Raw genomic sequence first — 26,922 nt, 5'->3', positions numbered from 1 at the left:
AAGCCCCATACACAATATCAGATTTTCTGCTGATTTTTGTCTTCAAATTTACCAAAACCATGTAGTGCAAGGGCCTGCCTCATCGTATACACACTGAAACTCCTAAGGTTTGACCTCATATTATATGGTTTTGGTAACTCTGAAGGAAAAAAATCAGTAGAAAATCTGCTAGTTTGTATGGGGCTTTAGGATTCCACGGAATCCTGGTTGGAGGGCTATGTACCAATAGTGTATGTGAACTTGGGTTGCACAAATGGCAGGCATTTGCACAAGTATTGGTACTCGTGCAAATGCTGATGCTTGATCCAATACCTGTTGTATCAGACCAGGCATCCTCAGTGTATCAGAGGGGCCGGGCAGCCTGACAGGTGATCGGTGTGGTGATCAGTTACAAGCACTGATCTCTCCGTATAGCCTTTCAATAAAGCAGCTGACAGCTGCTTCTCCCTCTCTCCCTCTCTCCCTCCCGCGGTTGTCGGCTGCTTTATTGAAAGGCTATATGGGGGGGGGGGGGCAGTTTTTGTAACCCCCCCCCCCACATCAATTTCCGGGTCAATAGGTTTACTTGCTGCCCAATATATTCCACCGACATTCAGATGCCATTGTAAGAGATAGTCAATGATATATTCACCAGTCAGTGGTCATAAAGTCATAGGCAATGCAAAATTACACAGGAAATGTATATTTCATTTTCTACTAAATGTATGTGTATATAATTAAAATAAAACGTGTGTGTGTGTGTGTGAAAATAAATATATATTTTATTTTTATTTTTTTTATGGAGTACCTGCACTTGAAAATATTCAAAATGTCAAGATCTGTGTTTTTGAATACTTTTTTTAAACTCCTTTTTAACTCGCCTTTTTAAACTCCTTTTTAACTCGCCTTTTTAGGATGCCAGTAACCTAGAAAGTGATGTCATGACATCGCTTCTGGGTTACTAGATCTGAGACCCGAACAAAGCCGATCTGGCTTTGTTGGGGTATTCGTCCAGCCAGTGGAAGATATTTTTTTTTTTTTTTTTTTTAATGAGCATGCTGCAGTTATATGCTGGAACTGCCATGATGGGCCCAGCCCTTACACTCAGACTGGTTACTGAACTGGATTTTCTGGCACTGCATTCTTCAACCTTTTACAGTGCTGCTTGTTTGTAGTTGAACGGGGAGGGGTGCTTTAGTCGCCAATTCTTGCAATAAAATAAATATTGCAGTCTATTACATGATCCTGCAGGAAGGAATTAAAGAACTTCTCTTTTTAACCCTGTAGAAAGGCAACGAGACCTGGCACGAGCAGCACTTAAGAAAAAAGGCATGCTGGGAGGAGCAGGAAAAGTCAAGGCTATATCTAAAAGGTAGGGCTCGGTGAGCAACAAGGCAGAAATAAAATGCACCATTTATCTAAAATGACATATTTATTTCTCTTCTTAGCAGGTCAGTAAAGTTTAACAAGGGATATGCAGCCCTGAGCCAGGCCTCTGATGAAACGTTGGTTTCTCTGGATTCAGACAGGTTTGCCTTTTTTTATTTATTTTTTTCTGTTTCTTTTTTATTTTCAAAGTCATGACAAATTATGCCGCTCTCTACAGAGCATACAGAACCCTTTGCATCAGTCCCTGCTTCACAATGTAATGTCCTCTACCACACTCCTACACACACCTGGAGCAAATCGGTCAGATACCTTTTTACCTGGGTGTTATGCGGGTGGTCTTCAGAGGTTTGGGGAACACTGATAGCGACTTTGATGATCACATAGCAACCAGGATGGATTTCAAACTCTCAAGCTAGAACTGTAAGTAGTTGCAATCACTCAACCACCACGCTGCCCATCATAAGAATAGTGTGCACACCTTACTTTGTGTCCTACCCTACTTTTTTGTATTCTGTTTTTGCATGTAATTTAACCCTTTCATGACTAAGCCTATCTTTGGCATTTACAAGTTAAAATCCATATTTTCCCAAGGCGTCTTTCAGGACAGCACCTGAGATAGCGACTCCACCCTCCTCGTTAGGAAACACCTTCTTCCTCCAGACTTTAAAGGGAGGCGCCTCCCTACCACACATCAGTTTTTGTGTTTCCTCCGGCCCGGAGGGAACACCTTTTGGGAAGGAGTCTGTTTCTCTTAGGTGTTCCTGAGGGACTAGGCTTCTTTCCCTTTTTTTCCTCCTTTAGAGACCCGCTGTCCTCCCGACCTACCCACGCCTCGTCAGCGGTAGCAAGCGGGCTCCTCTTCCCCTCTTGTGCTCGGAGAGAGCCGAAGACTCGGTGGCCCGCACGTTCGTAGGCGCGGCGGCGCGCGTGTGCCGCCGCCATGTTTGTTTTCGGCGGTCGCGCCGGAAGTGACAGAGCGGGTCATCGGGTCAGCTGAAACGTCGTTTCCGGCGTGGACGCAGGGGGGAGGAGGGAGGACAGGTGCTGGTGCCTATTTCCGCTTCCGGTCCGGTGCAGCTGCACGGCGTGACTCCGGAGGCGGCGTTTAGCCACAAGTGGATCTCTGCACAGCTGATTATGGAAGATTCAGCGTCTGCAGCGGTGGGGACAGGCACAGGCACCAGCAAAGCCCAGGTAAGAGGCAGCAGTTAAAGTCTGCCTTTCTTTTTCTATTTCCTGGCGTTTGGTCTCGCTCTCTCCTTTCTTTTTTCCCCCCTGGTGGCAAGGGGCCTGTCTGGGCACTAGAAGCTGACTGGTTTCTTCTCAGTGCACCTGTGTGGTGATCCCTATCAAAGCTGAGACTGGGTCTCACTAAGGGTTCCCTGGTTTTTTTTCCCTTTTTTGTCTTTTTCTTCATAGGCTAAGAGCTCTGACCCAAAGAAAAGATGTCCTTCTTGCAGGGCCAAGCTGGGAGAAAATTGGAAGAAAACCTTATGCAGTCCCTGCATTACTTCTTTAGTTAAAGAGGAATCTGCCTCTGTATGTGAGGATCTGGTGGCCTCTGTAAAGAAGGAGCTGTACGCCACGATCCAGAATTTTCGTGACTCACTAGCAAACCCGGCTGCTAGTCAGCCTTCCACTTCAGAGTCTTCCCAGGGGTCTCTCTCAATCCCGGTGTTAGAATCTCTGCCTGAAGACCCTTCAGATAGGGAAAAGCAGTCCACTGCTCTTTCCGTTAAAGATGAGTTGGAGGATTCTGAGGTTGCCCCCTCTAAATTCAAACTGTCCCTTGAAGAGGTCGATGGGCTCCTTAACCACTTTAAGACCGGACCATTTTGCTGGTAAATGACCAGAGGTCTTTTTACACTTTGGCACTGCGCTGCTTTAACTGGTAATTGCGCGGTCATGCAATGTTGTACCCAAACAAAATTTGCGTCCTTTTCTTCCCACAAATAGAGCTTTCTTTTGATGGTATTTGATTGCCTCTGCGATTTTTATTTTTTGCGATATAAACGTAAAAAGACCGCAAATTTTGAAAAAAAATGATATTTTCTACTTTTTGTTATTAGAAAAATCCAATAAACTCAATTTTAGTCATACATTTAGGCCAAAATGTATTCAGCCACATGTCTTTGGTAAAAAAAAAGTCAATAATTGTATATTTATTGGTTTGCGCAAAAGTTGTCACATCTACAAACTAAGGTACGTTTTCTGGAATTTACGCAGCTTTTAGTTTACGACTGCCTATCTCATTTCTTGAGGTGCTAAAATGGCAGGGCAGTACAAAACCCCCCCAAATGACCCCATTTTGGAAAGTAGACCCCCTAAGGAAATTGATAAGAGGCATGTTGAGCCCATTGAATATTTTATTTTTTTGCCTCAAGCGATTGAATAATGACAAAAAAAAAATTTTTTTTTTTTTTTTACACAAAGTTGTCACTAAATGATATATTGCTCACACATGCTATGGGCGTATGTGAAATGACACCCCAAAATAAATTCTGCTGCTTCTCCTGAGTACGGGGATACCACATATGTGGGACTTTTTGGGAGCCTAGCCGCGTACGGGGCCCCGAAAACCAAGCACCGCCTTCAGGCTTTCTAAGGGCGTAAATTTTTGAGTTCACTTCTCACTACCTATTACAGTTTTGAAGGCCATAAAATGCCAAGATGGCACAAAACCCCCACAAATGACCCCATTTTAGAAAGTAGACACCCCAAGCTATTTGCTGAGAGGCATGTTGAGTTCATGGAATATTTTATATTTTGCCACAAGTTGCGGGAAAATTACAAACTTTTTTTTTTTTTTTTTTTTTTTCACAAAGTTGTCACTAAATGATATATTGCTCACGCATGCCATGGGCATATGTGAAATGACACCCCAAAATAAATTCTGCTGCTTCTCCTGAGTACGGGGATACCACATATGTGGGACTTTTTGGGAGCCTAGCCGCGTACGGGGCCCCGAAAACCAAGCACCGCCTTCAGGCTTTCTAAGGGCGTTACAGTTTTGAAGGCCATAAAATGCCAAGATGGCACAAACCCCCCCCAAATGACCCCATTTTGGAAAGTAGACACCCCTAAATTTAGGGGTACACTAGTGAGACTAGGTAATAAATGGCGGGTGCCCTGAAACTATAAAAAAATAACTAACCAACCAGCGTCACCTGTAACAGTTATATGGTGATCACTGGTGAAAGGGTTAACTAGGGGGCAATCAGGGGGCTTTATGCGGTAGTATATGGGGGTCCCTGGCGCTATAAAAAGCTGCGGCGAACCTAAATACCTACTTGCCTAACTAGCGTCACCTGTGACACTAATACAGCGATCAGAAAAACGATCGCTTATTAGGCTGGGTTCACACTGGAGCGATGCGGGAACGCCACGAATGCGCGGCGGGTTCCCGCATCGCATGCCTCCCGGCGGCAGTTCACACTGCCCTATGCGAACTGCTGGGAGTGTCAGTGAAATGTTACTGACACCCCCAGATCAGTTCGCATATCGCAGTGCGATCTGAAAACTCGGATCGCATGGTGTGAACACCCATGCGATCCGATTCTGCTGCGGGCCAAAAAAAGGGTCCCGTGCGAATTTGCGGCGGGTGCGGCGGGTGTGGCGGGTGCGGCGAATGGCTGAACTCGAATCGCACAGAGATCGGATGTGATTTGCACTGCAGTGCGGTGCGAATCACATCCGTTCTCAAACCGCTGCAATCTGAACCCAGCCTTAGTGACACTGGCGACGGGGGGTGATCACGGGGTTAAACCTTTATTGGGGGGGTTAGGGGGGTACCTTAGAACTAAAGGGGGCTAACCCTAACTGCCCTAACAGTTATTAGTCACAAATGACACCCGCCGGGTGATCAGGGGGTTAAACCTTTATTAGGTAATAAATGGCGGGTGCCCTGAAACTATAAAAAAATAACTAACCAACCAGCGTCACCTGTAACAGTTATATGGTGATCACTGGTGAAAGGGTTAACTAGGGGGCAATCAGGGGGCTTTATGCGGTAGTATATGGGGGTCCCTGGCGCTATAAAAAGCTGCGGCGAACCTAAATACCTACCTGCCTAACTAGCGTCACCTGTGACACTAATACGGCGATCAGAAAAATGATCGCTTATTAGGCTGGGTTCACACTGGAGCGATGCGGAAACGCCGCGAATCCGCGGCGGGTTCCCGCATCGCATGCCTCCCGGCGGCAGTTCACACTGCCCTATGCGAACTGCTGGGAGTGTCAGTGAAATGTTACTGACACCCCCAGATCAGTTCGCATATCGCAGTGCGATCTGCAAACTCGGATCGCATGGTGTGAACACCCATGCGATCCGATTCTGCTGCGGGCCAAAAAAAGGGTCCCGTGCGAATTTGCGGCGGGTGCGGCGGGTGCGGCGGGTGCGGCGAATGGCTGAACTCGAATCGCACAGAGATCGGATGTGATTTGCACTGCAGTGCGGTGCGAATCACATTCGTTCTCATAAACCGCTGCAATGTGAACCCAGCCTTAGTGACACTGGCGACGGGGGGTGATCACGGGGTTAAACCTTTATTGGGGGGGTTAGGGGGGTACATTAGAACTAAAGGGGGCTAACTCTAACTGCCCTAACAGTTATTACAGTCACAAATGACACCAATGCAAAAAAAAAAAAAAAAAAAAAAAAAAATGACATTGGTGTCACTGTGACTGGGGGGCAGAGGTAATTGGGGGGGTGATCGGGGGGTAAAGGGGGGGTGTGAGTGTGCCTGGCATGTTCTACTGTGTGTGTAGAGTGTTGGTGCAACTCACCGATCCGCTCTCCTCCGTGTCGGAACGGAAAATACCGACACGGAGGAGAGAATACATCACTTCCTCTCCTGTGTTTACATTACAGGAGAGGAAGTGATGTCACGGGGGATTTCCATTCGTCGAGAGCGATCGCGAGGGGGTGGCCATGAATGAATGGCCGTCCCCTCATCCCTGATCTCTCCCGAACGAATGCCGACCGCCGCAGGCACCGGGGGGGGGCCCGATCGGGCCCCCCACCCGCGGGCAGGCATGGACTTATATATACGCCAATATGCCTGCCCGTGCCATTCTGCCGACGTATATCGTCGTGCGGCGGTCGGCAAGTGGTTAAAGCCATTCATGCTACGCTTGGTTTAAGTGAGGAGAAAAAGGAATTATCACTCCATGACCGCATGTATGCTGGGTTGGATGAGCCTAAGGGCCGAACATTCCCAGTTCATCCGGTCATCTCTGAGGCCATTAGGAAAGAATGGCAGGATCCAGAGAAAAAGCCCTTTTTCTCCAAAGCCCACAAAAGGCGTTTTCCTTTCGAGGAGGACCCTGCAGCAGTATGGAACAAGGTGCCCAGACTGGATGCCGCCTTTTCCCAGGTTTCAAGGTCCAAAGATCTGTCCTTTGAGGATATGGGAGTTTTGAAAGATCCGATGGACAAAGGCATGGATCTTTTGCTCAAGAGATCATGACAATCAGTTATGAGCAATTTAAAACCAGCAATGGCCACAACGTGTGTAGCCAGAAATTTAGAATACTGGATTAACCAGTTAAAGTCACATATAGCTGCAGATTCCCCTAAACAGGAAATCTTAGATTCTTTTCCTACCCTGATTACGGCAGTGGCCTATGTTGCAGATGCCTCAGCTGAGGCAATTAAGATATCGGCCAGGTCAGCAGCTCTAACTAATGCTGCAAGAAGAGCCTTATGGCTTAAAACCTGGCCGGGTGACTCGGCTTCAAAGAATAAGCTGTGTGGGTTACCCTTTTCAGGAGACTTGCTCTTCGGCTCTGACCTCGATAATATTCTTGACAGGACAGCCGATAAAAAGAGATCCTTTCCGGTCAAAAAGAAAAAGCAGGTACCAAAGCGTCTTTTTCGACCTCAAAAAACTCAGGATCAGGACAGCAAGTTGCAAGGGAGAAGGAAAAGTTGGTCCGCCCCGAAGCCGAAGGGTAGAGGCGGAATTCTCTTCCGTCCTCCTACACAGGCCGAAAAATCGCAATGACTCGTCTCTGCGGGTGGGCGGAAGACTACAAGAATTTCTTCCGCAGTGGTCAGGGATAACTTCAAATCAGTTTATCCTGACCACTCTCCCGCAGGGTTACTCACTCGAGTTTGTCAACGACCCCCCAAAAAGGTTCCTGATTACCAACACCCCGCGGGATCCAGTAAGGGCCCTGGCCATGAAGTCCTCTCTAGAGGAACTGATGCAACAGGGCGTAGTAGTACAGGTACCCCTGCAAGAACAGCAGGAGGGGTTTTATTCCCATGTTTTCCTAGTAAAGAAACCGACAGGGAAGTTTCGGTTGATTCTCAACCTAAAACCTTTAAACAAGTCCATAAGGTACAGGAAGTTCAAAATGGACTCAATTTTTTCGGTCAGAAACCTGTTGACGCCAGGATGTTTTATGGCGTCAGTAGATTTAAAAGACGCATACCTACATGTTCCGATCTCTCCCCAGTCTCAGAAGTTTCTCAGGCTGGCGGTGAGGTTGGGGGGTATGGTTCATCATCTCCAGTTCAGGGCCCTACCCTTCGGCCTGTCATCATCTCCCCAAATTTTTACCAAAATAATGGCAGAAGCTTTAGCGCCACTGCGTCTTCAGGGAATCGCAGTTATTCCTTATTTAGACGATCTGCTGTTTTTCGCCCCATCCAGCGAGGAATTGCAGACCAATCTAGGCAAAGCTCGCAGCCATCTGGAGGCGTTGGGTTGGATTTTGAACCTCCAAAAGTCGTCCCTAAACCCATCTCAGGAGATTCGGTTTTTAGGGTTTCTAATAAATTCGGTGGAGCAAAAAATCTTCCTTCCCTTAGACAAAAAGGACAGGATTTCCGGTGCAGTGTCTTTATTACAGACCAGCCAAAATCTGACAGTAAGACAGGTTATGTCAGCTTTGGGAGTTCTGACTTCAGCAATGCCAGCAGTCCAGTGGGCAAGAATGCATTTCAGGTGTCTGCAGGCTTTCCTTCTAAAATCTTGGGATCACACAGTGGCATCCCTAGAGGCAGAGGTGAGAATGTCAACCCAGGTAAAAGGGTCCCTATGGTGGTGGAAAAGACAGGAGGTCTTATCGGAAGGGTTAGTCTGGGCTTTTCCAGTCGGGAAAAGACTAACAACCGACGCCAGTTCCTGGGGGTGGGGAGCCCATCTAGGAACACGTTTCACTCAGGGGTCCTGGGCCAAAGAGGAGACAATAAGGTCCTCAAACTGGAGGGAACTCAAGGCGATTGCCTTAGCTCTGGAGTTGTTTGTTCAGGAACTTCAGTCCCATCACGTCCAGGTCCTAACAGACAATGCCACGACAGTGGCTTATTTAAACAGACAGGGGGGTACAAGAAGCAGGTCGCTTCAGGTACTGGCCATGGAGATTCTTCGGTGGGCGGAAAAACATTTGTTATCCCTATCAGCAGTCCACCTAAAAGGGGATCTAAACAGGGTAGCGGACTTCCTAAGCAGAAACGCTATTCGGGAAGCAGAATGGTCTCTAAACCCGGAGGTATTCACAATGATTGCCGGAAAATGGGGTTTACCAGAAGTAGACCTGTTCGCCTCAAGGGTGAACGCCCAGGTTCCCCAGTTCTTTTCCCTGGACAGTCGCGATGGCTCGCTGGGCACAGATGCGCTAGCTTATCCATGGGAATTTCGTCTTTGCTATGCTTTCCCCCCATTTCAGTTAATCCCGTTAATTTTAAGAAAAATTCAGAGGGAGAAGGTACCAGTTATTCTAATCACGCCCTTTTGGCCAAAAAGGGCTTGGTTTTCGACAGTTCTAGGCCTGGCAATCAAGCCTTGTTGGCGTCTGCCCCTCAGACACGATCTGTTGTTGCAGGGCCCAGTGAACCATCCAGGAGTGGCCAGCCTGGCTCTCACGGCCTGGTTTCTGAAAGGCAGCTCTTTAGGAGCAAGGGGTTTTCCAACCGTTTGATCTCGACCCTTTTAGCAAGTAGGAAAAGGGTTACGAGGGCCATTTATTCTAAGGTCTGGAAGCGTTATAAAACTTGGTGTTTGTCAGCCGCCCAGGTGCCAGGGAGCCTTGTCTCCATCTTAGAGTCTTTACAAGATGGTGCAGACAAGGGACTGGAAGTTAGTACCCTGAAGGTGCAGGTAGCAGCCCTGACGGTGTTCTTAGAAAAATCTGTGGCCTCAGATCCGCTGGTGATCAGGTTCTTTAGAGCTCTTAAAAGATCTAGGCCAGCTCCTGTTAAGGTTTTTCCTAGATGGGATTTGTCGGTAGTCCTACAGTCTCTAACAAAAGGGCCTTTTGAGCCTCTTGTGGAGGCTTCCCTTAGGTTTCTCACATTAAAAACCGTGTTTCTGATTGCCATTGTCTCTGCACGCAGGATCAGTGAGCTAAATGCTCTGTCAATTAAAGAACCATATCTTTCCATTTTTCCTGACAGAGTTATTCTTAGAACAGATGCAAAATTCTTACCGAAGGTAGCTTCAGTTCAGAACCGTATACAGGACATAGTACTGCCAACGTTTTGTGTTAACCCCAAAGGAAATAAGGAGACTTCTTTCCATACTTTGGACGTCAGAAGGACTCTGCTGAGTTATTTAGAAAGGACGGAGTCCTTCAGGCGTTCAGATTCACTGTTTGTACTCTTCTCAGGAAGAAAAAAGGGTTTTCAGGCTTCTAAAGTTACTTTAGCTAGATGGCTGAAATTAGCTATCTCAGAGGCATATTCCCAGGCAGGGTTATCTCCTCCAGCAGGAATTTGTGCACACTCAACCAGAGCTCTGGCGTCTACGTGGGCAGAGAGAGCTGGTGCCACCCCTGAGCAGATCTGCAAGGCGGCGACGTGGTCGAGTTTTCACACATTTGTGAAACATTATAGACTGGATCTCACTTCTGCCAGCGATCAGGCGTTTGGCAGAAAGGTCCTGCAAGCTGTTGTCCCGCCCTAAGGGGTAAGTCTCTGTTATCCTCTCAGGTGCTGTCCTGAAAGACGCCTTGGGAAAGACCAAGTTAGACTTACCGGTAACTTGTTTTCCAGAAGTCTTTCAGGACAGCAAGCATCCCGCCCTATGGTATTATATTATGCTACGCTGTGACTAACGTATGTGTTTATGTGTTCCAGCCGGGGCCGGAGGTTCTCTTCTACAACTGATGTGTGGTAGGGAGGCGCCTCCCTTTAAAGTCTGGAGGAAGAAGGTGTTTCCTAACGAGGAGGGTGGAGTCGCTATCTCAGGTGCTGTCCTGAAAGACTTCTGGAAAACAAGTTACCGGTAAGTCTAACTTGGTCTTTTTGCTAGAAAATTACTTGGTATATATACATACATACATACATACATACATACATACATACATACAGTGGTGTGAAAAAGTGTTTGCCCCCTTCCTCATTTCCTGTTCCTTTGCATGTTTGTCACACTTAAGTGTTTCGGAACATCAAACCAATTTAAACAATAGTCAAGGACAACACAAGTAAACACAAAATGCAATTTGTAAATGAAGGTGTTTATTATTAAAGGTGAAGAAAAATCCAAACCATCATGGCCCTGTGTGAAAAAGTGATTGCCCCCCTTGTTAAAACATACTATAACTGTGGTTGTCCACACCTGAGTTCAATTTCTCTAGCCACACCCAGGCCTGATTATTGCCACACCTGTTCACAATCAAGGCATCACTTAAATAGGAGCTGCTTGACACAGTAAGGTCCACCAGAAGATCCTTAAAAGCTACACATCATGCCGAGACCCAAAGAAATTCAGGAACAATTGAGAAAGAAAGTAATTGAGATCTATCAGTTTGGAAAGGGTTATAAAGCCATTTCCAAAGCTTTGGGAATCCAGCAAAGCACAGTGAGAGCCATTATCCACAAATGGCGAAGACATGGAACAATGGTGAACCTTCCCAGGAGTGGCCGGCCGCCCAAAATTACCCCAAGAGCGCAGCGACGACTCATCCAAGAGGTCACAAAAGACCCCACAACAACGTCCAAGGAACTGCAGGCCTCACTTGCCTCAGTTAAGGTCAGCGTTCATGCCTCCACCATCAGGAAAAGACTGGGCAAAAATGGCCTGCATGGCAGAGTTCCAAGGAGAAAACCACTGCTGAGCAAAAAGAACATCAAAGCTCGTCTCAATTTCTCCACAACACATCTTGATGATCCCCAAGACTTTTGGGACAACATTCTGTGGACCGATGAGACAAAAGTGGAACTCTTTGGAAGGTGTGTGTCCAAGTATATCTGGCGTAGAAGGAACACTGCATTTCATAAAAAGAACATTATACCAACAGTAAAATATGGTGGTGGTAGTGTGATGGTGTGGGGCTGTTTTGCTGCTTCAGGACCTGGAAGACTTGCCATGATAAAAGGAACTATGAATTCTGCTGTCTACCAAGAGATCCTGAAGGAGAATGTCCGACCATCTGTTCGTGTACTCAAGCTGAAACGAACTTGGGTTCTGCAGCAGGACAATGATCCTAAACACACCAGCAAGTCCACCACCGAATGGCTGAAGAAAAACAAAATGAAGACTTTGGAGTGGCCTAGCCAAAGTCCTGACCTGAATCCTATTGAGATGTTGTGGTATGACCTTAAAAAGGCCGTTCATGCTCGAAAACCCTCTAATGTAACTGAATTAGGACAATTCTGCAAAGATGAGTGGGCCAAAATTCCTCCAGAACGCTGTAAAAGCCTCATTGCGCGTTATCGCAAACGCTTGGTTGCAGTTGTTGCTGCTAAGGGTGGTCCAACCAGTTATTAGGTTTAGGGGGCAATCACTTTTTCACACAGGGCCATGATGGTTTGGATTTTTTTTTCACCTTTAATAATAAACACCTTCATTTACAAATTGCATTTTGTGTTTACTTGTGTTGTCCTCGACTATTGTTTAAATTGGTTTGATGTTCCGAAACACTTAAGTGTGACAAACATGCAAAGGAACAGGAAATGAGGAAGGGGGCAAACACTTTCACACCACTGTACATACATACATACATACATACATACATTTATTTTTAGCAGAGACTCTAGAGAATAAAACGGCGATTGTTGCAATATTTTATGTGACACGGTATTTGCGCAGCGGTGTGTTAAACGCAACTTTTTGGGAAAAGGGACACTTTCATGAATTAAAAAAACGAAACCGTAAAATTAGCCCAATTTTTTTGCAGAATGTGAAAGATAATGTTACGCCGAGTAAATAGATACCAAACATGTCACACTTTATAATTGCATGCACTCGTGGATTGACAACAAAGTACGGTACCTAAAAAAAAAATCTCAATAGGCGACGCTTAAATATTTTTTTTTACGTTTACCAGGTTAGTGTTAGAGGAGGTCTAGTACTAGAATTATTGCTCTGACAATCGCGGCGATACCTCACATGTGTGATTTGAACACCGTTTATATATGCGGGTGCGACTTCCATATGCGTTTTCTTTGCTTCGCGGGGATGGCGGGCGCTTTGAAAAATATATTTTTATTTTAAAATGACTAAATTGTTTAAAAAATAAAATAAAAATTATAATAATTTGATCACTTTTATTGCTGTCACAAGGAATGTAAACATCCCTTGTGACAGTAATGGGTGGTGACAGGTACTCTTTATGGAGGGATCGGGGGTCTAAACCCCCCCCCCCCCCATCCCTCCTTTACACTTCAATGTATTCAGATCGCCGAAAACTGAGATTCTGAATACCGTATATATATTTTTTTTTTTTACAACCGGCGCCATTGGCAGTGACGTCATGACGTCGTTTCTGTGTTTGCTATTAGGATACTGGAACGAAGCCGATTGCGGCTTCGTTCCAGTTCCTCCCCAGCAGCCGGAGGCATCGGATGTTGAATCGGTGCTCCCGATCAAGCGGGAGCACCGGTAACAGCGGCGGGAGGGGGGACGTCCCGCTCCTCCAGCATAACAGCCGAGCGGCTTTTAGCCGCTTCGGTTGTTATGGCTGGATAGCCAATCGCCCACTGGAAAAAATGGTAACGGGATGATGCCTGCAGGTGCGGGCATCATCCTGGTATACCCCCCGGAAGCAGAGTACGCACATCTGCGTACGCTCGGCGGGAAGGGGTTAAAGTTGTGTCTTCGGGGCCTTTTACAGGTATGTATCCATGGGTGCTTAATGCACATTCCTGGTACCCTATAAATATGCATTCTCCTGAGCCAAATTGTTGACTGCACCTAATTGGTGCAGCTTTGGCTTTGTGCCACATTCAGTGGGCATTCATATGGTGGTGAACAAGTTTAAACCGACATTCAGCCCGTGTGTATGGCAGCCAGTTTGTTCGGCTCCGTTTCAGCTGACTGATAATTACGGTAGTGCCCTCCGTCACCAGGCGGCTAATTACGGTAGTGCCCTCCTTTTTAGGGATGAGCCATATGTTTGAGTCAAATGTAAGTTCAACTCGAACATCGGGTGTTCACTGAATAGCGAACAATTTGGGATGTTTGCTGCAAATTCGAAAGCTGCGGAACACCCTTTAACCACTTTGCATCCAGGCCAATTCTGACATTTCTCTCCTACATGTAAAATTCATAATTTTTTTTTTCTGCTAGAAAATTACATAGAACCCCCAAACTTTATTTTTTTTTTTTTTTTAGCAAAGACCTTAGAGAATACAACTTTGTATCTCGCATGGTATTTGCGTAGCAATTTTTCTAACACTTTTTCATGCTTTAAAAAAAAAAACAGCAAAGTTAGCCCATTTTTTTTTTGCATAATGTGAAAGGGGAAGATACCCAACATGTCACGCTTCAAAATTGCACGCGCTCGTGGAATGGCGCCAAACGTTGGTATTTAAAAATCCCCATAGGCGACGCTTAAAATTTTTTACTGGTTACATGTTTTGGGTTACAGAGGCTAGAATTATTGCTCTCGCTCTAACGTTCGCGGCGATACCTCACATGTGTGGTTTGAACACAGTTTTCATATGTGGGAGGGACTTACATATGCGTTCGCTTCTGCGTACGAGCTCACGGGGACAGGGACGCTTTAATTTTTTTTTTTTTTTTTTTGTTTTATTTTTTAGTTTGACACTTTAAAAAAAAATATTTGATTACTTTTATTCCTATTACAGGGAATGTAAATCTCCCTTTGTAAAAGGAATATGGCGTGATCAGACCTATTTACAGTGAGATATGGGGTCAATAAGACCCCATATCGCACCTCTAGGCTGGGAAGCCTAAAATAAAAAACAAAAAAAAAAAAAAAAAAAAAACCCTGGCTTCCCAGCCAAAGCGGCGCCTTTTAATTTGAATTCAGAGGCCGGGCATGACGTCTTAACATCGCGCCTGGCCTCCAAACGATCATAGAGACTCCGGGGACCGTCTGAAATCTCTATGGTGTCATCCGGGGGCCAGCAGATCCTGTGACCGACTCGCCGACGGAAGCGGTGAGTCGGTACAAGCACCGGACAAGTACAAGCACCTGCCGCCCGTAAGAACGATCAATCGGGGAACAGCCGCTATGATCATTCTTATGGTGCAGGGAATCGCTGTCTGAAAAATGCCGATATCTGAATGACGTCTGTAACCTCAGGCATCATTCAGATATACCACCACAAAGCCCATATGACGTAGCTTGGGAGCCAAGTGGTTAAAAGCCTATGGGAGAAATCAAAATGCTTAAAGTGAAACAATAAAAGGGAAATATTCCTTTTGCATTTCGTACCTGGGGGGTGTCTATAGTATGCCTGTAAGTGGTGCATGTTTCCCGTGTTTACAACAGTCCCTGCACAAATGACATTTATAAAGGGGGGGGGGGGCAAAAAAAGTAATTTAACTAGTTCCTGACCACCGGCCATCCAATGACGGCTAGGTGGCGCACCTATTGTGGCGGGAGGCCGTCATATGACGGCCTCCCGTTTAAACAGGGAATGCGCACATTCCTGTTTCTTCGGTGGCGGCGTGTCACGGAGACACCGCTCGCCACCGAAGGGGATGAACAGCCATTGGTTATGGCTGTTTACCACGTGATCGGCCGTGATGAAGTCACGGCCAATCACAGATGGTCACACCCCGGCTGTGCACGGCGCATGAGCACGCTGCGCGTGCACGTCGGTGGCGGCGTGTTCCCCGGGAACACTGCTCGTCACCGACGCTGGTAAACAGCCATTGGCCGGCTGTTTACCCACGTGATTGGCTGTGATCCTTTCACAGCCGATCACTAAAATGTAAACAAACCGTGGTAACGAGATGTTACCGGGTTGTTCTCCTCACGCACCGATCGTGTGTGAGGAGGAGATTGCGGTAACATCTCGTTACCGCCTAGTGTACACCAATCACACTGATTGCCCCCCCCCAAGAAAGAGGACCTGTCACCACCCCTCATAGTACCTGTCAATCACAGTCCATCAGAGTACCTGTCACAGTCCATCAGAGTATTTGAGTACCTGTCCCAGTCCATCTGAGTACCTGTCACCAGGCCATCAGAGTACCCAAGTACCTATTTGCAGCCCATGTCTCATAGAATATACGTTGGGTTGTTTGCTTTCCAAAATGGGGTCATTTTGTGGGTAATTTCACTGTCCTGGTGCTCCAGGACCTTCAAAAGTGTGATGGGTAGGAATGAAATGAGATGTGTCATTTATGCTCCTAGAACGCCTGAATGTACTACTTCAATGTTCGGCCTCTCTATGTGACCAGACTGTATAAAAGTCCTACACATGTGGTATCGCCAAACTCGGGAGGAGTAGCAGAATGTGTTTTTGGGTTGTATTTTTTGCTATATACATGCTATGTGTTAGAAATTGACAATTTTGTGTAAAAAAAAAAAAAAAAAAAAAAAAAAATGCGTTTTTAATTTTTTTCCACATATTCCAAAAACTTTTGGAAAAAAATTAACCTTTCAAAAGACTCATTATGCCTCACAGATTATACGTGGGGGTGTTTGCTTTACAAAATGGGGTAATTTTATGGGCAATTCCATTGTCCTGCTACTCCAGGGCCTTCAAAAGTGTAATAGGTGGTTGAGAAATGAGATGCGTCATTTTTGCTCGTAGAACGTCTGCAGGTACTACTTCAACATTGGTGCTCTGTATGTAGCCAGGCTGTGTAAAAGTCTCACACATGTGGTATCGCCATACTCGGGAAGAGTAGCAGAATGTATTTTGGGGTGCAATTTGTTGCATGCATATGCTGTGTGTGAGAAATAACCTGATAATATGACAATTTTGTAAAAAAAAAAAAAATCTTCATTTTGCAAAGAATTGTGGGAAAAAATGACAACTTAAAAAAACTCATCATGCTACTTACTTACTTAATACCTTGGAATGTCTACTTTGTAAAAAGGGGTCATTTGGGGGGTATTTGTACTTTTCTGACTTGTTAGTGTCTCAAGAAATGAGATGCACCTGATGTACTGAAGGCCTGATCAGAAGTGATCAATTTTCAGTGATTGGCACCATAGTTTGTAGACTCTATAACTTTCACAAAGACCAAATAATATACACTAATGTGGGTTATTTTTACCAAAGATATGTAGCAGTATAAATTTTGGCCAAAATGTATGAAGAAAAATTACTAATTAGCAAAAATTTATGACAGAAACAAAGAAAGGCATTTTTTTTTTTTCCACAAAATTTACGTTTTTATTTTATTTATAGCACAAAAAATAAAAAACTCCCTAGTGATTAAATACCACTAAAAGAAAGCTCTATTTGTGTGGAAAAAAGGACGCAAGTTTCATATCGGTACAGTGTTGCATGTCTGAGTAATTGTCATTCAAACTGTGAGAGCGCTGAAAGCTGAAAATTGGTCTGGTCAGGAAGGGGGTGTAACTGCACTGTATTGAGGTGGTTAAAAGTACTTGCAGCTATAATGAATTGTCGGTCCCGGCAATACACATAAAAGTCATTGAAAAAAAACGGCATGGGATTCCCCCACAGTCCATCACCAGTCACCGTGTGTCAGAGGGGGGCAGAGTCACCCGGGAACATCAGTGTGGCCCTTCCCCCAGTTATAAAAACTATCAAAGTGAAGATGTGTCATACAGTGGGAGCTTCCCATGGAGGCGGGTCAGTTGCGTTTTTTTTTTTTTTTTTTTTTTTTATCCTGGGGTTCCCCTTAATATCCATACCAGACCTGAAAGGCCTGGTGTGGAATTTGGGGGGACCCCCACGCAATATTTTTTCTTTTTCATTTTGGTTCGGAGTTCCCCTTTATATTCATATATTCATACCAGACCCAAAGGGCCTGGTCATGGACTGTGGAGGAATCCCATGCCAATGACTTTTATGTGTATTGCCAGGACCGACAATTCATTATAGCCGCGAGTACTTTTTAAATGACTTTTTTCCTTTTGGAAATGTAATTTTGTGCAGGGGCTGTTGTAAACACTGGAAACATGTGCTACTTTACAGGCATATAGTAGACACGCCCCCCCCCCCCCCCCCCCCGATACAAAATTTAAAGGAATATTTCACTTTTATTGTTTCACTTTATCATTGCTCCTGAAAAAAAATGGGCGTTTTTTTTTATTTTAACTTTTTTTTTTTTTTTGCATTGATCCATGTCCCCTAGGGCAGGACCCAGGTCCCCAAACACTTTTTATGACAATAACTTGCATATAGGCCTTTAAAATTAGCACTTTTGATTATTCACGTTTGTGTGCCATAGACTTTACCGGTGTTCGTGTGTTCGAACAAATTTTTTGCATGTTCTGCTGCAAACCAAACTGGGGGGTGGTTTCGGCTCATCCCTACCCTTCGTGTGTGCTGGCGGCTAATTAGGGTAGTGCCCTCCTGCGTGTGTGTGTGTGTGTGTGTGTGTGTGTGCTGGCGGCTAATTACGGTAGTGTCCTCTGTCACCAGATGGGTAACTACGGTAGTGCCCTCCATGTCTGCTTAACCACTTGCTTACTGGGCACTTAAACCCCCCTCAGTCCCAGACCAATTTTCAGCTTTCAGCGCTGATGCACTTTGAGTGACAATTGCGCGGTCATACAACACTGTACCCAAATGAAATTTTTATCATTTTTTTCCTACAAATAGAGCTTTCTTTTGGTGGTATTTAGTTACAGCTCGGAGTTTTATTTTTTGCTAAACAAACAAAAAAAGATGCAAAAAAAAAAAAAAAAAAAATCATGTTTTAATAGTTTGTTATAAAATTTTGCAAACGGGTCATTTTTCTCCTTCATTGAAGTGCGCTGATTAGGCGGCACTGATAGGCTGCATTGGTGGGCACTGATAGGCTGCATTGGTGGGCACTGATGGGCTGCATTGGTGGGCACTGATGGGCTGCATTGGTGGGCACTGATGGGCTGCATTGGTGGGCACTGATAGGCTGCACTGGTGGGCACTGATAGGCATAGTTAAGGCGGCACTAATAGGCACAGATAAGGCGGCACCGATGGGCACAGATAAGGCGGCACTGATGGGCAAAGATGGGCACAGATAAGATGGCACGGATGGGTGGCACGGATAAGTGGCACGGATGGGTGGCACGGATGGGCACTGATAGGTACCACAGATAGATGGGACTGATGGGCACTGATAGGTGGCACTGATAGGTGGCTCTGATAGGTGGCACTGCTGGGCACTAATGGGCGGCACTGCTGGGCACTGATGGGCGGCACTGCTGGGCACTGATGGGCGGCACTGGGGTGCAGCACCTGAGGCAGATTTTGGGTGGCACTGTGGGTGGCACTGTGGGTGGCACTGCTGGGTGGCACTGTGGGTGGCACTGTGGGCACTGCTGGGTGGCACTGTGGGCACTATGGGCACTGCTGGGTGGCACTGACAGGGGGGCACTTACTTTATTCAGGATGGCACTGCGGGTGGCAGGTGGGCACTGGCAGGGGGCAGGTGTCCTTTTAAATTGCTGGCCGTGATCGGGACTGATGTCCCGAACACGGCCGCCGGCGATCGGCTTTTTTTTTTTCTCCTCGCGCTGTCAGCGCGAGGAGGAATACTAGCCGATTACCGGCTCCGTTTTATCACATGATCAGCTGTCATTGGCTGACAGCTGATCACGTGATAAGGGGTCGGGATCGACCCCTTACACGGATCGGTGATCAGGCGAGTCTCACGGACTCGCCGATCACAGAGCGCGCCGCGCGCGCCCCTCAGGGGGCGCGCAGGCCGCTCGTAACCGGGACTACGTCAATAGACGTAGTCCCGAAAATGTGGGTCCGCGCTATTGCCGTCATTTTGCAATAGCGCGGGTCCCAAGTGGTTAATGCACATTCCTGGTCCCCTCTAAATATTTCAGGAATCAAGTGTCCATGCATTCTGAGCCAAATTGTTGACTACACCTAATTGGTGAGGCTCTGGCTTTGCATCACATTTTAGTGGGCATTCATATGGTGGAGAACAAGCCTAAACCTGTTTTTGAGCCAAAAGACGTGGGCCAAATATCGGGCGGCCTCAGCCAGTTCAATAGAAATCGGCCAACATACAGGCAATGTGTTTATAGCAGACAGTCCAACAGAAGCAGGCTATTCAGCTGGCTTCTGTTGCGGGGGCATGGTCTGCCGATCGGCATCCAATGAACATTCTCAGCCAGTGGCTGAACGTGCTGACCGGTGTGTTCTGGTGGGGGGGTCAGGGGTCGCCTCCCTGTCAAAACATAAAAACTCATAGATACATACAGAGGCTTCTCCCAAGCTCTCTAGTGTGTTGTGTGTGTGTTTTTTTTTTTTTCTCTCAGCCTGACGATTGAATGAAAGAAAAACCAATGGTGTGTACGACTAGTAATTGTATAGACCAGGTGTTGCCACATCTACTTGTCAGGCTTCAGTTTCAGTTATTGCCTAAGCTGAACGTGTGGCGCTTTTTTGGTGTTTTGAAGATGTCAGCCGTTTTGGCCTGTCATTTTTGATATTTGTATATTTTAAATAAAGTTATATTTTTCTAGACTATTCAATGCCGTGGTTGGTTCTCCTTATGGAACTCTTGTTTTGGGGTAATCCCCCTGGTTCCCCCTAGTGCTTGATTTTTGTGGGAAGAATGGTGCCCCGTCATTGGTGTCAGTTGAAGGAATAGTGCCCCCGTCGTTGGTGTTGGTAACAGTAATCTAACAGTAATTATGGCAATTTGTTGATGTCAGGGGGAGGAATAGTGTATTGCATAAGTGGCAGTAAAAGTGCCCCAAGGGCTGAATAAAATCAAGCAAAGGGCTGCAGTTTGGTGACCACTGGTAATGAAGGGATGATGGCAATTTAAATGTGTGTTTTAGTATCCATTCGTTGGGTAAATATAAACCCTAAAATTGTGTTCTAGAAAGGCTTTCTACATCTTTTTTCTGAGTTAGTCTGTTTTGTACAGTGCTGTCAATCTTGCATTGAGAACATGCTTAAACTGGCATTACAAGGCCGACAGTTATAAATATGACTCCAGCAGGCAGAGGCATGATGGGACTTGTAGTTTAGCAACAGCTGGGGGACCACCAGTTTGAGGCCCCCTGCCAGAGAGGGTTTGAATCTCAGCCGGTTCAACTGACACTGGCAAAGATTCAAACCTTGTATATGGGCAGATAATCATACCCAAGTCTTTTGCTTTGTGTACAACCAGCATTTCAGAGTTTTAGGATGAGATTAGCTGCTAGCAATAATTACTGTGGTCTCCCAACAGTGATGGCTCCCCACAAAAAGCTTTGCGGGGGGGGGGGGGGGATCCACCCCAATCAACGCGGATTGTGTTAATGGGGGGAATTGAACCTGCGGTTGCAGGGGAGAAAATCGTATTGTCCTAGCCTGGAGGAGAGGGGCACAAGGCTGATCACACCAATATACTGCTGTTCCTTCATTCTTAAAGTGGGGTACCCCCTAAAAAAAAAAAAAAAAAAAAAAAAAAAAAAAAAAAAATTAAAAGTCAGCAGCTACAAATACTGCAGCTGCTGGCTTTTAATAATCGGACACTTACCTGCCCCAGGGTCCAGCGATGTGGGGGAACGAAGCCCCCCCCTCGCTCCCCGCTCCGCTTGCGGCGCCGTCATGCATACTGTGGGCACCCGGCTGTGGCTTCACAGCCGGGCACCCACTGCGCATGCGTGAGCTGCGCCGGGCGCCGTGATACGCCGTACAGTCACCTGGGACACATGACAGGTCCCAGGTGAATGTGCGGCGCGAGGGGAAGTGATGTCACCAGCCCGGGCAATGAAGAAGGCAGATTACGAGGGACCCCCTAGCAACCGGTATTTAGAGGTGAGTAAAAATTATTATTTTTTTTGCCAATTATTATTTTATTTTTATTTTTTTTTACTAATTTTAAGCAGCTTTTATTTTTTTGGTGGCAACACCACTTTAAGTGCAGAAAGAGGGAGGAGAGGCGACTAAGGAAGCATAGTTGAGCCACTTTTCTATTCTTTTATTCACCTAATGAAATATTAAATAGAGGAAAGTCCTTCTCATGATGTTGGTGGGAGCCCATCGTTTCCTTGTACAGAAGCAAATAATTAAGATTATTTATCATTATACAAAATGTATTTAGTGCCAACATTATGATTTTTGCCTTTCATTTGTGCTGCTCTTCTGTGTAAATGCTTTTCGTTATTTGTCTTTTTCCCTAACCGCTAGTGCTGAGGTTCAAACCTTGCATCTCGTTTTCCCAGTTTTCTAATTTTCCTGTTCTCTTGCTTTTTATTTTTGTAGTGATGCTGAATTGGAGTCTAGATGTTCCTCTGGATATTCCTCAGCGGAGGTTAGACTTGGGTTTTTATTTTATTTGTAAACCATGTACTGTGTAATCTGTTCTCATTTTTGACCCATGTGTTTGATTTATTCTACAGCAGGTCTCGCAAGATCTTAACAGACAGCTTCTCCAGGATGGGTATCATTTGGATGAAATTCCAGATGATGAGGATCTGGATTTAATACCTCCAAAGCCTGATCGCTCGTTGTCTTGTCCATGTTGCTTCGGGGAGTCTTGGTCCTGCTGCATTCAGTGAACTGGCATGGCTAGGGGTGCACTAAACCCAATGACAAACCTCTAGCTGCGTCTTCCACATGATCAGAGGAGGTTCCTGGCCAGACAAAGCTGGGCTTGGAGATGATGTATGTGGGATGCTTGCTGCGCTCCTCAACGATTCTAGAAGCCTTTCCAAAGAGGATAAAAGTGTTACATGCACTCAAGAACACAGATTGTGATCTATGAAATGATCTTGGCTACAGACCTTGAACTATTTATATTCTCTTACGACAATCTTGGCTTTGTTACTTTCTTCAGAAGCACTTGCTCCACATGGCTAAAGCTGTTGTTTTTTTTTGTTTTTTTTTAACTTGTGTGGAAACCGTTTTCAAATGATATAAAGAAGATGTCTTCACCCACCTACATTTCCTGGAAGAGGCTTAGGGAATGGCTATTGGTTGCCTATGGGCCACGTGCCTTTATCATTCAATTTGTCCTATATTCTTCTTTTATTTTTTATTTTTTTGTGTTTTTGTTTTGTTACATAGGGTGCCTGGCTCTGACCTGCAGCTCAAGTCTTTTTTGTTACCTTGCTAATCCGGTTTTGGTTATGTGACATTTACTGGCTGTAGTCGGTGTAGAAATACTGACAGAAGTAGCAAAACTGTTTTGATGTCTGTAAACACTTATTATTTTTTTTATTATTTGTTAAGGAAATGCTAATGTACACTAAGTGGAAGCTGTGAAAAGGGCTTAAAGTGGCATTTTGTGAATGTTGGAAGACTTGGTGAACTATGGTATTCAGTATTAACGCAGCTAATTAAGTATACCAAGATTAAGCTGAACTAGTCACTGACAAATTAATTTGTAATGAGATAAGCAGATGTCCTTGGTGTATTACATAGCAAAATCTACTATATACCATGGGAGCCAAGACAGAAAAAAATCTTCCCCTATGTAGCCTATACTTCCAAGTGTTAGTAGACTAACTCCAGGTCAATAAAATACCGTTTACTTCAGTTATGCGCTCATTCAGAAAATACTTTAAAGTGGAGCTCCACCCAAAAGTGTAACTTCCTCTTTAAGGACTTTCACCCTCTTACATGCCACAGCTGGCATGTCATATTTTAGAATGGGTACCTAGTTTTGAAAGGTACCAAGCTCCCACTTCTGCTCGCGCCACCTAGACCATGACTCCTCTCACCCTCCCTGCGATCTTCTGGGACACGTCACAGAAGATTGCTTGGCCATTCAGGACGTGCAGTGCGCACCCGGCTGTGAAGCTGCAACCAGGTGCCCACACTTGCAATGCCGGCGCCATGGAGAGGCAGGGGAGAGAAGCGAGGCTTCGGGTGCCTGCATCGCTGGACCGTGGAACAGGTGAGTGCATTTATTAAAAAAAGTCAGCAGCTACGCTTTTTGTAGCTGCTGACTTTTAATAAACAGAAAAATGAGTGGAACGCCGCTTTAAATGTAATACTATGATGCTTTTAAATCATATATAAACCTACCATATTTGCCTGTGCACAAGAATTCAGGTTGGAACTAGAATTGCTAGTACTGTTAGCCAATCACAGGTTATAGTAACAAGTGACAGTTTAAAGACTATGCAGTCCATCTAACATGTTTCAGGTATTGAGGTGGAGAATATATGTAGGCAAGTTACAAGCAGTAGAAAGCAGAGGGAGACCCTTACCAGTGTGGTGCTAGTTATAGTCCAGTAAGCATAGTGGAGGCGCCACAGGTAGCTGGAATACGGAATAGTGGTGGGACCCTTAGACTATAAATTGGCAGCAATAACTGTAGTAGCGGAGACTACTACAGCAATTTTCCACTTCCACTGTGATCCCACAGGTTATGGTGTATGCATATTTCTTTACATTGGTCCAAACTGGGCAAATTTTTTTTTTTTTTTTTTTTCAAAAAGAAAATCATATATGGAATTCACAATTTTACTCTTCGGGGAGGCTTTTAAAAGCCCAATTTTACTTTAAAGTGATAGTCTTGTTTGTTATTTTTAAGGAATGGGTGGGGGACATGTTCTACTTACCTGCTCTGTGCACTTGGTTTTGCACAGAGCAGCCCAGATCCTCCTCTTCTTGGCTCCATCCTTGGTGCTCCTGGCCCCTCCCTGCTGTTGAGTGCCCCCACAGCAAGCAGCTTGCTATGGGGGCAGCTGAGCCGCAGCTCTGTGTGTCCATTCAGTCATGGAGCTGTGGCCTCGCTCTCTTTCTCTCCTCATTGGTGCACTGACTTTGATAGCAGCGGGAGCCAATGGTGCCATGCTGCTGTCTCAGCCAACGAGGAGGGGAGACCCAGACAGCTGAGTCTCTCTTGCAACATCGCTAGATCTAAATGGCGCGCAAGTATTAGAGGGGCTGCTGCACACAGAAGGCTTTTTATCTTAAAGCATAGAATGCATTAAGATAAAAAAAACCTGCCTTTACAACCATTTTTAAAGAGGAACTGCAGTCTGCTCACGTAATTTGTAATAAAAACATCTTTGCCATTCTGAAGCTTCCCTCCCACCACTTTGCAGATTATTTTATATATACTGTGATTCTGTACTTGCCAAATATGCTGCAGAAATATCCCTCCACTAAGTCTGGCTACATCAATTTTAACTGTAGGCAACTGAAGCTGCTGCCTGGTAACTTCCTGGATTTACACAGCCATACCTCCAGCTCTGCAGATCTCATTGGCCCGCTTATGACTCATCGCCCAACCTGCCGAAACTACTTTTGGGAATCGGTGCGGCGGTTCGGACGGTTACATTGAGGGCAATAGCTACCAATTTGACATGTCAAATCGCATTAATGTGAACTAGAGATCTCCAAACTATGGCCCTATCCAAAGTTAAAACAACAAGGGCAGAATATTTAATAGGTGGAAAGATGAAAAAAATGACTGAAGGTCCGCTTTAATGACAAAATAAATGTTCTTCAATTTGCAAAGGATAGGCATCCATGATTTAATCCTAACCTATCTAACCCTGTAATGAAGAAATCACTATACATACCTTTCCTGAAACTGCTCTGGTCTCCAGTGGCAGAAGCTCTGCAGAGGAGACAGCCGCCAGTCAGCTGGCAAATGAATGGGATGTGACGTCACCCATAGAGTTACTATGGGGCTTCCGTTCTCAACTGACTGGCCTAACAACTGGGAGCTTTTTGACTTGGAGGGGGGTTGTTCATTTAAAGGATAGTTTTTATTAGTTATCCTTTTAAGGCAGGGGTCTCCAAACTATGGCCCTCCAGTTATTCAGGAGCTACAATTCCCATCATGCCTAGTCGTGTTTGTGAATGTCAGAGTTTTTACAGTGCCTCATGGGATGTATAGTTCTGCAACAGCTGGAGGGCCGTAGTTTGGAGATCTCTGGTTCACATTAATGCGATTTGACATGTCAAATTGGCGGCTATTGACCTCAATGGAACCGTCCGACCCGCCGCACCGATTCCCAAAAGTAGTTTCTATACTACGTTTGGCAATTTTCAGGTGCGATTTTCAATAGACATCTGTGCAGGAAACCGCACAGGTGTCTCTGAAATCGTCGGACTGACATGCAGAAATTAAATCGTGCGAGTTCAGCTGAACTCGCACAATTTCAATCCCGCATCAATGTGAACCAAGGCTTAGGCAGAAAAATCTAGGTTTAAATTATGCTTTAAGATTATGTAAAAATATACCATGCCTGAAATTCTTCTTTAGTTACACTGGCCCAGCTTGGACAAATTTACTACATACCTTACCTAGCCGATGCACCTGGAAGTCTACATTGCAACATACTACAGTGATCTCAGCTTGTTTCCGGGTCCCGTGCTGAGAGGCCGGCCAGCCTGATGCATTGTGAATACTGTAGGTCAGAGCTCAACATGGGTGCCATCCAGAGAATGCTTTGAATTTTCTAAATGAATGCAAATTGTTCTCTGATTGGACAACTTGGACACATCTATGTCACCACCCCGCCTCCCTGGCTCGTCCAGTCAGACTGCTTTGCATTTATTCAGAAAATGCAGAATACTCCCTAAATGGTGCTCATGCTGAGTGGCTGACCTCCTGTGTTTTAGACTGCAGGGCAACCGCTCAGCACAGGACCCAGAAAAAAGGAGTGGTGACTACTTCAGAGATTTCCAGCTTCCAGGGCCATCGGCCAGGTATGGTATAGTCATAGTTGCATAGTTCCAAGCTGGATCTATGTAAAAATTATACGATGCCTGAAATTTATCTTAAAGACACTAAAATATTTTTATATTCTGTATGGATAATGTACCAAAGCGTGTGTGTTATATTTATATACTAATGCGTGTACACTCATTCTCTATTGTTATGTGTTGTGCTCACACCAGTGTCTGCTCTTGCCGTCATTTTTGTCATATCTGTTTGACATTTTTGGTTTTGTTAATGAAGCCTTTGATGTTTCCAGTTGTTGTGTGTTTTTATTTTTTTTTATATTAAAAAAAAAGTGTGTGGGCGGGGGGTTGGGGGCAGGGCTTAGCATTGACATGCCTCAGATGTTCACAAACGCAGGGCTGTGTAAAGTGCACCTTTTGCAGATGCATTCAGCTAACGGAGGGACACAGAGTAGACGGGGGCATGTGAGTGTTGGTGACTCAAGGCATTCCCAGGGCACGTTTTACTTGGCTGAGCTTTAATAGCAGTGGCAGTTGCTGGACTATTTGCTCAGCAATTGGTGCATTTTTGGTAGTACCTCTGCATTTGTGCTTGGTACTATGGGCAGAAGGGGAGGT

At 45.4% G+C, this 26,922-nt stretch overlaps 1 protein-coding gene across 2 annotated transcripts in view; it reads left to right on the top strand.

Annotated features, from left to right (window-relative positions):
- FAM219B (family with sequence similarity 219 member B) overlaps positions 1-26,596 on the top strand; it is a 32,828-nt gene extending 6,232 nt beyond the window's left edge. Inside the window, exons 3-6 of one of the 2 annotated variants that reach the window (XM_077472497.1) lie at positions 1,267-1,351; positions 1,431-1,508; positions 21,919-21,967; positions 22,056-26,596. In XM_077472497.1, the coding sequence (XP_077328623.1) occupies positions 1,267-1,351; positions 1,431-1,508; positions 21,919-21,967; positions 22,056-22,214 (371 nt within the window). In that variant the 3' untranslated portion in view covers positions 22,215-26,596. Of the gene's footprint in view, positions 1-1,266; positions 1,352-1,427; positions 1,509-21,918; positions 21,968-22,055 lie in introns of both variants that reach the window. The other variant, XM_077472496.1, reaches the window with a different exon arrangement.
- The last annotated feature ends 326 nt before the right edge of the window (positions 26,597-26,922 follow it).

Source organism: Lithobates pipiens, unplaced genomic scaffold (assembly GCF_037356315.1).
Source record: "Lithobates pipiens isolate NorthernLeopardFrog02 unplaced genomic scaffold, aLitPip1_a1.2 Scaffold_8, whole genome shotgun sequence".
NCBI lineage: Eukaryota > Metazoa > Chordata > Amphibia > Anura > Ranidae > Lithobates > Lithobates pipiens.
This window is presented reverse-complemented; position numbering and strand designations above follow the sequence as displayed.